Source organism: Fusarium coffeatum, assembly GCF_003316985.1.
Source record: "Fusarium coffeatum strain FIESC_28 chromosome Unknown BRIP53273_contig_151, whole genome shotgun sequence".
NCBI classification, from domain to species: Eukaryota; Fungi; Ascomycota; class Sordariomycetes; order Hypocreales; family Nectriaceae; genus Fusarium; species Fusarium coffeatum.
This window is the reverse complement of record NW_022157944.1, coordinates 76,909-89,105: the sequence shown is the minus strand read 5'-3', so window position 1 is coordinate 89,105 and position 12,197 is coordinate 76,909. Positions and strand designations below refer to the sequence as shown.

The window sequence follows — 12,197 nt, the reverse complement described above, 5'->3', positions numbered from 1 at the left end:
ACAACCCCAACCCGCGTTTGTGTGCGCTCTAATTGAGCACCTAGTTTCTAGGCTCATATAGGCCGAGCTTCCAGATTCGTGCTCGAAGAGTGATGGTGCTGGGCCACTTGGTGCGGATGGCTGGGGATAAAAGACCCCCTGCAGGTGCAGATGTAGCTAATGACGGATCAAAGACGACAAGACAGGGCAGAGGAGTCATCACATGGCCAGTTGACTGACTGATGTTACCTACTGTACGTACCTACATACTGTGCATGGTCCCTTAGACCGGGTAAGCGGCGGATTCGCCGTAATAGAGACTATAAGCGCGGAAGTGCCGGGTTGAGGAGACGGGAGGATGGTCAGTTATTCATCTGGTGATGCTGGGTGATGGTGGTTTGTACATAAAAACGCCTCACTCGTGGTTAAACCAATGACTTACACAGAATACAGTACAGTATGTTTCCATTCTGACCTGACGTATGTAACCATCATGAATCGTCACTGTCATAGTTTAAGAGGATGCACCGCAAGCCTGCTCAAGATTGGCAGTCTCCAAGAACTAATGTAATGCTGTGCTGCCGAACCATACAGCGGGTTTCTTCATGCATTCCGGGTGGGTTTATCTGCAGGTTGAGTATCGCCATCGGTTGGATGTGACCAACTCTTGCAGGACGCTATTACTAGGCTTATTTCAGTAGTGCCAGGGCTGCAAAACCCGTCGAGGCATGGGTTCAAGGTCTGGAATTAGGGTTATCAGGAAGAAAGGCCAGTGGATCAGGGCAAGTCTAGGGCTCGAAAGGAAGGAAGTCTTAGACATTGATTTTGTTGAGGGACAGATTTGAAACTCTGAAATGAGCTTGTCTACAAACCCTGTAGCGCTTTATTGAGAATCGAGAGGAGAGGGGGGAAGAGAAAAGATGTTGGCTGGCTTTTGGCGTCGAAATAGCCAAGGATTTGTCGGAATAAACTTGATTCGTCAAAATAGGCTTGATATGGAGGTTAAAAACGCCGCTGCAATTGGCACCCAGTCAAAACTTCGCGGGCCGTTGAGGGAAAGCCGCCTGAGGTGGTCTGCAGAAGAATTATTCTGGAGGTTGAGTAGGGGGCCAAAATAAAGGCAGCCTAAATGCACGCCTAAACTGGCATAGAGTGTCTGAGTCTTTTCTTCTTTGGCTCCCTACAGCCAATTTTTCTGACACCCAGACAGTGGTGCCAATTGCCCATCCATGGATATTTCCCCCCTCCTTGCATTCACATCCATTCCACTGACTTCATCGGTGACCTCCCTGTACCTGCGCCAGTCTTGCAGCTTGTCAGAATCATCAGACTCACAAGCTCCACTGCTCTCTTCTTCGCATTCCCCCCCTTGCTAGTATCAAACCTCTCATCTTTACTCAACAATACCTACCTACCTAGTCAATACTCATGACGACAGCCACAGCTACGGCGACCGCCGACCCCGCGGCGCAAGGGCAAGCGCAAGTGCACCAATTTCCCCTCCCAAAGATCCTCGAGTACCCCGCGTCGACCCCGCCAATCCTCATCACACAAGGTGCCGAAGGTCGTCTCTACAAAAGCACTTATCTCCTACCGGATATTCCCTGCGCTCTAAAGTATCGTCCTCCTAAGCCCTGGCGACACCCTGTCCTTGACCAGCGACTCACGAAGCACCGCATTCTTTCAGAGGCTCGCATCCTCGCCAAATGCCGTCGCGATGGTGTCCGCGTGCCAGCGGTCTACGCCGTGGATGAAGTCGCTGGGTGGTTGATGCTGGAATGGATCTCTGGAGGACCTGTCCGCAAGAGCATCAACGAGAGACTTGGAAACAGGACAGAGGGTATTGAAAACGATACTGAGTTGAAAGACCTTATGCGCAGGATCGGTACCGCTATTGGCAACATGCACAAAGTTGGCATTGTCCACGGCGACCTGACTACAAGCAATATGATGCTGGAGCCTCTGGCCAACCCACAAGACGATAATCCTCTGCACGGGGAGCTGGTTATTATTGATCTCGGTCTTGCGAGTGGAAGTATATCAGACGAGGATCGTGCGGTAGATCTCTATGTTTTGGAGAGAGCCTTCGGAAGTACACATCCCCGAGCGGAATGTGTCTTTTCAGAGGTGCTTGATGCATACAGTCAAACTTTTAAGCAAGCCAAGATTGTACTCAAGAAGTTGGAAGACGTGCGGATGAGAGGCCGCAAACGAAGTATGCTCGGATGAAACAAAACAAAAAACAGAAAAGCCGTCATGCAGCCAATTTCCCTACCATAGTGTCTAAAACTCCGTATATCTGATGCTCGCTGTTTTGCAAAAACAAATGGACGAATGATGCCAACACATTCCCTCATGGGATTCCGTATCCAAACATACCAAGAGACCCTGTTGTCTAATCTTCTTTGCGTTTGACTGTTGCAGAGATCCCACTATGATCCTATCAGCTCCGCGCCTGCAAAATAACCCTTGTTTTCTATGACGCCTCGGTCTTGAACGAAAGCTGTGTATCGCACGACCCATTCAGGGACAAGTTCTCCTGTCAAGCCAGCACCGTTGTGGCTTGGATCAGCAAGTAGGCCCGCACCCTTCGGTCCGTGGCTGAGAAGCTCCCGCAGGGTACCATGTGGAAGAATATCAGTACAGTCGTTGTGGACGTGCAGCTCAACACCCTCCTCTTCCGCAAGCTTCTTCAGAGGGGGTGGGACATCGCAGCAGTTGCGCAGGTTGATCTGGTCAATAACAGGTCGGACAGTCGTGCGCTTGATAAAAGCCTCGAGCTTCTCGCTGCCGAATTCGGCCACTGCAAGGCGCTTCACGAGGCCCTGCTTGTGCAGACTCTCAAACACCTTCCAAGTTGCGAGCTCCTCCTCGAGGTTTCCTTGATGAGCGTTGGTCTTGTCTGCCTCCCACTCACAGTTTCCTTCGAATGAAATTCCGGGGAAAGATACAATCAGTAAATCAATTGTGGTGATACCGAGTTCTCTCCGGACCAGATCCAGGGCTTCCTTCACATGTTGCTCCCGGGCATTGTTGGACATGCCTGGGAGAGCAAAGAATTTGACAGTGATCTCATACTGGCTAGGCTCTTCTTGCAGGCCTGCTGCGTTCCAATTAATACGAGGAATATATAGCGCATCGCCCTCTTTTTCGGTCCAGAGCTCGACAGCTGTGTGGTTGCCGTTAGTCGCATCGCCGTTCGTGAAGCCGTTGGTTCCTGGTGTATCGATCGCATAGTCGCGCTGAGCCTCAGCAATGGTATCGCGCAGAGAGTTGACGAGTTCAAGGTTGGATCTGTTGTTGCCGGGCTTGCGAATGATGGAGGGGCCTGCCAACATGACATTGCTGCCGAGAGGGGTTTTGTAAGCATAAACCCGCACAGAAGTCGGACATTACTTACGCCGTGGATAGGATAAGTCTTGTCATAATGGAAGTCGTGGAATACAGTAATGGGAAAATCTCTGAATGTCTCGAATTAGAAGAGTGAAGTGGGAATAGTTCAAGTCGAGAGTTTTAGTCGAGTAAGAGGGAAATTTTTGCCGTCGGGGTCTTCGAGGCGTAAACTCGGAGACGCCAGCAAGCTGCAGACCCAAATGGTCAATCCCAAGGCGTGCCAGTACTAGTTATCGAATACGTGGGGTAAAGCGGATAGCTTAGTAATGTCTGTTTATTGGAGATATGAAAGATTTGAAATCACGAGGGATATTTGACGTTGGTGATATGGTATTATTCGTGTTTGTCATGGCTGCAGTGTATCGAACCACGGGGACCTTATAGTGGAAGATGAGAACCTGAGTGACTGTTTGAGCGAATGGATGGCGTCCCTTTTGCCCATTGTACATACACCTACAATACAGGTAGGTATTCCAAGCATACCATGGGTATCGAACCTGACATCAGCAATAGCGCATAGTCGCGTGCTCGACTGACAGTCCAATTAACGACGAAGCATTGTTACTGTATCATTTCTTTCACGTCAGATCAAGGTCGCTCTTAGGCCACAGGATCTAGAGTACATAGTATACAGCACTCGCCTGAATTATGACAAACCAAAGAATGAGTTCAGGGTTTTAAATTGAGACTGTATTAGATATATCCATATGAAAGATTGAGTACTACAGCAGTCAATTGGTTTCTGTCGCTATAGCCACTGAGGTGATAGCTTCGCTGCCTGAGTTGCCTTCTCAGGCAAGCAGTGCTATTAGAGGGTCTAGGCCTTCGACGCCTAGTGGATTGGCTGGGGCCTGGGCCACCTCATCATTGGACCTTTACCCAGCTCGTCACCAACCCGCCTGAATTGCTTCCGTGTCCACCTCAAAGCCAGAATTGTATCCTCCGTCATCTCTCGAAACCCATCCCTGACTTTGACCTGCACGCCTCAAAGCAGGCTTCATCACTCACTATGGCAATCCAGTATGCTTTTCCAAAGCTGATCCATCTCTCTCGCCCGCTAACAAAGGGTTACCTGACAGCTACCTTATTCTCTTATCCCGCCAAGGCAAAGTGGTGCGTACAGTTGCTCACATGCACAGCTTGAACTCACCACTGACTAGTCATGACAGCGCCTTGCCAAATGGTTCTCAACACTCTCTCCTAAGGATAAAGCCAAGATTGTGAAGGATGTCTCCCAGCTTGTGCTCGCTCGTAGAACGCGCATGTGCAACTTCCTTGAATACAAGGGTTAGCTCTCCGCCCCTTTTGTTGTTTGTTTAGGCGAGCTCGCGCTGACTTCTGGGGCAGATACCAAGATTGTCTACCGCCGATATGCCTCGCTCTTCTTCATCGCCGGCTGCTCTTCCGAAGATAATGAGCTGATCACCCTCGAGATCATTCACCGATACGTCGAACAGATGGATAAATACTACGGCAACGTTTGCGAGCTTGATATCATCTTCTCCTTTACCAAGGCGTATTATATTCTCGACGAAATCCTTCTCGCTGGCGAGTTGCAGGAAACGAGCAAAAAGAATGTCCTTCGCTGCATCGGTCAGCAAGATTCTCTTGAAGATATGGAGGTGAGTGATGACCAGCTTGATAAACTGTGAAGTCTGGTGAAAGCCCAGCAACCTACACCTATCCACCCAACATCACCGCAAGCCAGCTGACGCCAACCTTTTCGCAAGGTCGAGGACGAAGTTACAAAGATCATGTAAACACTCCTCGGTGCTTGTAATTGCTGCCCGGCACTAGCTCGACCTCGCGCCCACGAAACGCCACATCGATCCGTCCAATTCTATATCAAAAGCTCTATACGGCTACGGCATTATCACTGGCTGAGGATTGACTTTGAATCAACAGGTCGACGAACAAATAATAGGGGCGCTCAAGGAGACGGGAGTTCTGTAATGTGAAAGCTCGGGCGGCTGAGCATCTCTTCGATGTGAAGAGAGGACACGCATGTTTACATCGTGGGAACCGGCGCAGGTGGTGTTTAGGAGTCTCAGGCCAAGAAGGCCTTGTTTTGTAGATCTTTGACGGTGGTAAACCACCTTCTTTCATATCAAGAGATGAGGCCTCTGGGGGAGGTGTTGCGAAAGCTTGCAGCGGTCAGCGCGGATGCGCAATCTTTGGGTTTCGGGCTCTTCGTGTCAAGCACCGATGAGGCATTGGAAGCAGACCGAGTCTTCAGACGCCAAATCGAAAGAATTGCTTGAGCGGACGTCATCAGATGCTTTATGCCATTGAGAATGCTCGATACTGGCACGTTCGTTTCCTCTATGCACGCAACGAGCCCGAACCCAGCCGTATTGCTCCATCGCAACACCTCCACCCAGACCCAGAATCAAGAGAAAGCGATTGACATTATTTGCCTGTTTTTCCATTGCCGTTCTTTGAACTGACGTTAGATCATGACTTGAGAGTAATGGGTCCGTTTCATTACTTGAAAGACGATGCAACATGCGATGACAATGCTTGATAGAAGCGCGTGGTTTCGGGATTGAGTCCCATTCGCCAGCATTGGTCACTCGTGGGGAGTTTGGCGTTACAGAGGGGCCCCCTATTGCACTGCCGCAAACTTACCACAGTAGGCATTCAGATCTTCGTCAGAACTACAGTACGAGATTGCTTTGGAGAGCATGGGCAAATCGATTGGATTGTAAGTTGGCATCAAGTAAACTGTCTAACAATTAGGGACGATCGAGTTTGTCTCATGAGAGCCAAAAGACGAAGCATGAGCATCCATGACAGCCTGGGAGGGGCCCTTGGCTCGGCTTGGTTTGGTCTAGCCCGACTTGACCTTGACCCTGACCCTGAAAGTACCGAAACCAAAACGCAACTGGCGCGATCTGGATCCATTGATTCAATCCCCCCGGAATTCCCAAGTTCCCAACATTGGCCGAGACCGGGTTAAGCTCAGCTCAGCTCAACTCGCATCATGAGCTTGCAGTGCAGGATCTCGTGGCCTACCGCAGCATTAATCACATCAGGTTTCGGTGGGTTCCCACGTTAAAGCGTTTGTTCTGTTGGACAAGCAGCGACACAGAACAGCGCAATGCCACGCAAGCCCAAGACATAGCTATGTATGGAAAGTCGCAGCTTATCCGCTGACCATCAGCCATCCTCTCCATCCCCTCCATCCCGAAGCCGATCAATTCCATCCATTCATCACTCAATCAATTCATTCGATCTGGCCCCCCTTCAGCTTATCAGTCATCCTTTTTCCTTTTTATTACTATTCTATTTCCTTGGCTTTGGTTCTGTTTCTGGCTTATCCAAGTGAAATCATCACCTCCACTGTCTGATCACTTGCTTATCTCAACAACCGTTAACTTCCCCCTATCATCAATACCTACCTACTTAAACCAACTGACCAGGTACACCCGGCTATCTCCCGCCCAATCTTGATCGGTCCCTGCGTATCTACAATACCTTGCCCTCTATCTTTCGTCATCACTATCCAATCTCTTTTTGTCTTCGGCCTCCCGGAACTCACAGGGTCTTGCCGACGTCTGCATCGTACCTATCAACCAATACCACCATTACTGAAGCATTTTAACTTACTGATCGCGCCCCTCCGGAACGGCACCAGGCTCCGGCGATCATCAATCACCGACTTCCTTCCGTCCAAACCCAATCGCCCACCTTCATCCAATCCCCCCTTTCCCTCAATCATCAGCTTCCTGGTATTATTATCTTTTCGGCTGTCGCGACCAACTTCAATACCGTATATCATCATCCGGACCGCTGCCCGTCTGTCGCCTTACTCTCCGTGTCGCGACAACTGTCACCTTTCGACCACGGCCCACCAAGACTCCACGCTGACGCAATCTGTTCCCTCGACGACTCGCTCAATCAGTCAGTCAGTCAGTCAGTCGCATCACGCATTTGCGTCTCAGCGCATCAACACCACAGCCTTGTATCGCGAACTCAGAGGTCTGTTCCTTTTTAAGCCTTCAAGATGAAGGTAAGCAACTTCCGAGCCCGCCATACTTGTATGCCGTCAGGGTGTCAGAAGAATCGGCCATCGAGGGCATAAGAGACAAAATAATTTAGCTATCTTATGCCAGCTTAGGCTAGCATTTAGGCTACTTTATTTCTATATCCTAAGCCTTAGAGGACAATTCTTCTAACACCCACCTGTATGCTTCCTTCATATACTAACCTGCGTATTACAGTATCTACCAGTACAAGACTTCGAGGCGGTGACGAGCACGCTCAACTTCAATACCCCCGACTGCAATGTGACAGGTGGTTGCGATCTCTACACGACGAAAGCATCAGGTTCCGACAAGAAACTTTATAAAAACATCGATAACGACCTCAACTCCCAACATGAAGCTCTCCTAAAACTAGGCGCTAGCCTCTCACCACCTGAACGCGCTCACATGCTGGCCACATCACCAAGCATGCAAATGTTCTCGCACTCGAGCGCTTTTGGCCCGCTGTCCGAACTCTCAAGTCGCAAGACGTTTGCATACCTCATTGCGACGTTAAACGCAAGTCACCCGCACTACGACTTTTCCCACGTACTCCGACCCAACGATTTCAAACGTGAGCGAAACCTGCGTCGCGTCATGATCAACCTCGATTCCATTCTACAGAACGTGAGGCCGAATTTCGAGCCTAAATCCTTAGGGTCATCATTAGGTAGCGAGACAACTTCAATCTGGGGCCCCCAGTGCTGGTCGTTGATCGACAAGGAGATGCACCTGAATGAGTGTACTATCTTCAGTTATCACCCTGACAGCGACCCTTTTGAGGAAGATGAGAGTGCAATCTGGGCATCGCATTACTTTTTCTTCAACCGTACACTGAAGCGAGTCGCCTATCTCTATGTTCGCGTTGTGCCAGTCATTTCATCTCACAGCCCAACTCTCCGGCCCACAAATCTTGCAAGGAACCACAGCAACCAACAGCTTGAGTCAGCTGGTGCACAAAAACGCGCCAACTACTGGCTTGGTGACCAAAATGCGCAGTTGGTCCCATTCGAAGATGATGAGGAGCTCGACGATGGCCTCTTCTGGAACCGTGGAGAAAACGGAGATCTTGTCGCCTACTCAGATGACGAGTTCGAAGATGATATCGACGACATGGACATTGACAGGAGTCCTGATAGATTCATGAGCGAAGATGTTGCAGGCCGTATGGAGATATGAAGCGCGAAATGGCTGGCGTCGGGCAGGATGTCACAAGAATTGGCCGCCGAGAGCATAAGAGACGAAATGTTTTAGTAACCTTATGCCTGCCAGCTTAGGCTGGGGTTTAGGCTACTTTATTTCTGTACCCTAAGCGTTGGAGGACAATTCTTCTGACACCTACCTGGCTGGCTCAAGCGTTCCCTCTCGTTGAAGCTTACTATCTTCATCTTCACTCAACACTGCTTTCTGTGCACTTTCTCAACATTCAACACTGCCCTGAACTCAAGCACTCGATGACAACGAATCGAGACGATAGAGGCACCCAACAAACAACTATAGCTTCACTTCTCTGTTTATGGTTTCTCGCATTAAGTTATTTCCTTTTAACACGTCACTTACGAGTATGAAAGCGTGAGGCCCGGGTAGGCTTCTGGTCGGTGAGAGCGGCTAAGATCCGCGACATGAGGCGTTTCCGGGGATCGCATTTCAACCTGCTTTTTTCCTGGTGATGAAGGCACGCGTCATTATTGCTTTATTGGGCGTTTCGTTTCTCGTATCCTGTTTATCAATATTTTTTCCGCCGGGTTGGTCATGCTGCTTTACTTTGTTTGGACTACTGCCGAATATGGCTATGCCCCGGTGTATCATGAGGCTCTTGGGATTAGGATCTCGGTTGGTAAGGTTGAGAGTCTGGTCGGCACTGGAGTCATGGTAAATGTGGATGGAACGACTCTTATGGTGACGATGTACATGACTGGTAGGGGGTATTATGGGCTAGTCAGGCTGGTCTTTGCTTTGACACGATAATGCAAATTTATGATTTCAGTTTCCTGCGTCCCGATGATTCTTGGCCCTAGGTAGCCGCCAAAATAATACTTTTGAGACACATATGGCTTCATCTAACTGGGGCTGGACTATCAACGTGATACCGCTGCCACCAGATACTTACAAGGTCAAGATCCAATATCAGGGGGCACTGTAACGGGATCTGTACGGACTAGGTGAGTAACAGAAGAAATGTCCTCTAAAACTTAGGCTACAGAAATAAAGTAGACTAAATGCTAACCTAAGATGAGATATGGTGACCTAATTATTTCGTCTCTTATGCTTTTGGCGGTCAGTTCTTCTAACACCCTGCGGACGGAGTGTAATTACAACTGACGGACTTGGGACCTGCTCGACTGAGATAATTGCTTTGATATTTGGTTCTGTTTTACTTAACTTCGCCACCTCTTGGTCTATATGTGACCAGTCTGTAAGTTTCGCAGTATCAAGATGGGTAGCAGTCCAGTCCGGTACATTGCCCACAAGACCGGTCGTAGAAGATTGCTCCTCTTTCACTTAGCTTAGTTCCCAATGACTCCATTGGAGCTTTGTAAAGATAACAGGTTTTAGACAATTGTTCAACCCGCCAGGCGAATGCCATACAGCTCTTATCCACTATGCACAGCTGGGTACATACTTCGACATTTCCTTGGTTCAGAAATACCGTTCGATATGCTTGGGTGCTGATGGAGGATGACTGGATGCCACATAAATCGGATTTCGCTGTTGGTACAGAACACGATGGTGCATACTCGGCGACATAGATGTCATCAACAGCAACCAGGCGGGGATTGGAACCGGCATTGACTCTCATAAAAGCATACAAGTTGTCGCCTTGTGCACCTTGAATTATCGTGCTCTGTTGTCTGTACACGAACGGAGAGCCCTTGGGGACGTTTATGGTTTCTCTTGAGGCGTGACCGTACATTCGTGTGGCGATTATGAAGTTAAAGTACCAATCTTCATCGGGATCAGAGACTGCCGCAAATGTGAACCACACTCGGTACTTCTTGGTAGGATCAAGAGACATGGGCCTCCACATATCACTTCCAAGTTTAGATCCTAGTCCCGCACTGAGGAGTCTGGCGAGGCGTCAGTTAAGAAATAGGTCTGGGGTCGGCGTTCATGTGGTTTACTTACGCAAACTGATTTCCACTGTAAGCTCGTGGTACTTTCTCAGACATGCTGTTCTCCTTTTGAAAAGGTACAGCCACACCAGCAAATTGCCCCATGTAGTCCCATCTATCAGGGCCAGTATTATCCCCTTCGAAACTTGGGTCATTGAGAGAGGATGAATAGACAGGGCACGATGCTGCAGTTGTGGAAGTCCAGAGGTTTTCTGTTGTGGTCGTGGTTTCAGATGTAAACACTGTTGTAGACGCCGTCGTAGTTACGTCTGTCAAGGCTGTGATAAACGTTGTCACAGTTGTTTCGGTAATATCAGAAGCTTCTGCGGAAGTTGGTTGGGTTGGAATGGCTGTATCGGTTGTTGTAGTCTGCTCGGCAGATGTGGCAAGATCACTAGATATCGTGGTTTCGAAAGACGTAGTGCTATGGGTTGATATAGCTGCATCAGTGGAAGTAGAGACATCAGTTGAAGAGACCTCAGTCGATGTAGAGACATCAGTCGATGTAGAGACCTCAGTCGAAGATGAGATACTAGTTAAAGATGAGACCCCAGTCGAAGACGAGACCTTAGTTGAAGACGAGACCTCAGTTGAAGATAACTCGTTAATGGAGGTGGTGATAGTGTCAGTTGTTGTGCTTGAATCACCAAGTGTTGTGACATCAACTGAGACAACAGTAGTGAAACTACTTGAGAAGGTTGGCGCCTCGATAATAACATTATCGGAAGAAGCTGTTGAGACGCTCGCGGTTGTAGAGTCTGAAGCAGTTGGACTGGAGGTCGGTATCTGATACGAAGGCATTGCTGAAGATTCACTGATACCAGAAGACCCAGTCTCGGTAAGCCGACTAGAGCTTAAAGGATCAGTTGAGGAGAAGACATGAGCATCGTCTCCGGAAGATGTGAAGTAGCTGACTGGGTACGAAGTGGCAGGTAAGTCCCCTGATGTCAATGTTAAGAACGACGTAGGGTTGGGATGCGGCTTGCACTTCCCAGCATCCACAACCCACCAGGTTGACGCCGTCACCACAACGGCAAATAATTTCGAGGATATCATATTGGCATATATTCACAAAAGGTTAAGTTCCTTCATTGTCGCTATGGGGGCATCAAGTCCTTTTTTAATCCTAGCACCCAGGCCATCTCCCTAAGTAAAGCAGCATATGGGTCTCTTCTGGCGCATTATTCCTTTGCGTCTAAAGCCTTCAGCTGATGGGTCTAGCAGGGGATAGTTTGATATAGAATAATAATTTGCTGATACTTTCGCATGCCTAGCGTAGTGGGAAATTGAAATATCTCGAGCTGGTAGCTATTAATGTATTTCTGCACTGAAAATGGCATAACGTGCTGCTACAAATCAATAGTCGCAATCCGAAGATGGGTCTGTCAGTTCTGGGCTCTCGCAGCCGAGAACTCGACTCCCTACAGTGCCTGTAAGCCGCAGACAAATAACTGTATGAGGTTGCCAGCCATAGAATGTGTAGCTTGGGCTAAGAAGTGAATGCAGAAATGGAAGTTTGACTACCTCGACGCCTGTTCATAGATAGGTAGGTAGTACCTATTCATACATGGTAGTATACTACAACTTGAGCACATGGTATAGATATCAGTACCAGAAACAACTACTTCCAGTCCTTGATTCATTCCAATTGGACGGTGTATTAATCTATGAACCTACATTATCGAAG

General features: G+C 48.8%; 5 protein-coding genes across 5 annotated transcripts; 3 read left to right on the top strand and 2 right to left on the bottom strand.

Moving 5' to 3' along the window:
* Positions 1 to 1,407: 1,407 nt before the first annotated feature.
* On the top strand, positions 1,408 to 2,208 carry FIESC28_07023 (uncharacterized protein; the record flags this gene model as incomplete). The annotated part of the gene is made up of 1 exon (XM_031161165.1): positions 1,408 to 2,208. One exon carries the CDS (start codon positions 1,408 to 1,410, stop codon positions 2,206 to 2,208), a length of 801 nt encoding a protein of 266 aa, XP_031014793.1.
* A 203-nt stretch (positions 2,209 to 2,411) lies between these two features.
* On the bottom strand, positions 2,412 to 3,405 carry FIESC28_07022 (uncharacterized protein; the record flags this gene model as incomplete). Its single annotated transcript, XM_031161164.1, has 2 exons — positions 2,412 to 3,324; positions 3,380 to 3,405. The coding sequence occupies 2 exons, from the start codon at positions 3,403 to 3,405 to the stop codon at positions 2,412 to 2,414; spliced, it is 939 nt and encodes a 312-aa protein (XP_031014792.1).
* A 976-nt stretch (positions 3,406 to 4,381) lies between these two features.
* FIESC28_07021 (uncharacterized protein) lies at positions 4,382 to 5,084 on the top strand (the record flags this gene model as incomplete). The annotated part of the gene is made up of 4 exons (XM_031161163.1): positions 4,382 to 4,489; positions 4,542 to 4,659; positions 4,720 to 4,994; positions 5,043 to 5,084. 4 exons carry the CDS (start codon positions 4,382 to 4,384, stop codon positions 5,082 to 5,084), a joined length of 543 nt encoding a protein of 180 aa, XP_031014791.1.
* Positions 5,085 to 7,378: 2,294 nt separating this feature from the next.
* FIESC28_07020 (uncharacterized protein) lies at positions 7,379 to 8,576 on the top strand (the record flags this gene model as incomplete). The annotated part of the gene is made up of 2 exons (XM_031161162.1): positions 7,379 to 7,384; positions 7,596 to 8,576. 2 exons carry the CDS (start codon positions 7,379 to 7,381, stop codon positions 8,574 to 8,576), a joined length of 987 nt encoding a protein of 328 aa, XP_031014790.1.
* Positions 8,577 to 10,037: 1,461 nt separating this feature from the next.
* FIESC28_07019 (uncharacterized protein) lies at positions 10,038 to 11,566 on the bottom strand (the record flags this gene model as incomplete). The annotated part of the gene is made up of 3 exons (XM_031161161.1): positions 10,038 to 10,080; positions 10,136 to 10,465; positions 10,524 to 11,566. 3 exons carry the CDS (start codon positions 11,564 to 11,566, stop codon positions 10,038 to 10,040), a joined length of 1,416 nt encoding a protein of 471 aa, XP_031014789.1.
* Positions 11,567 to 12,197: the final 631 nt, after the last annotated feature.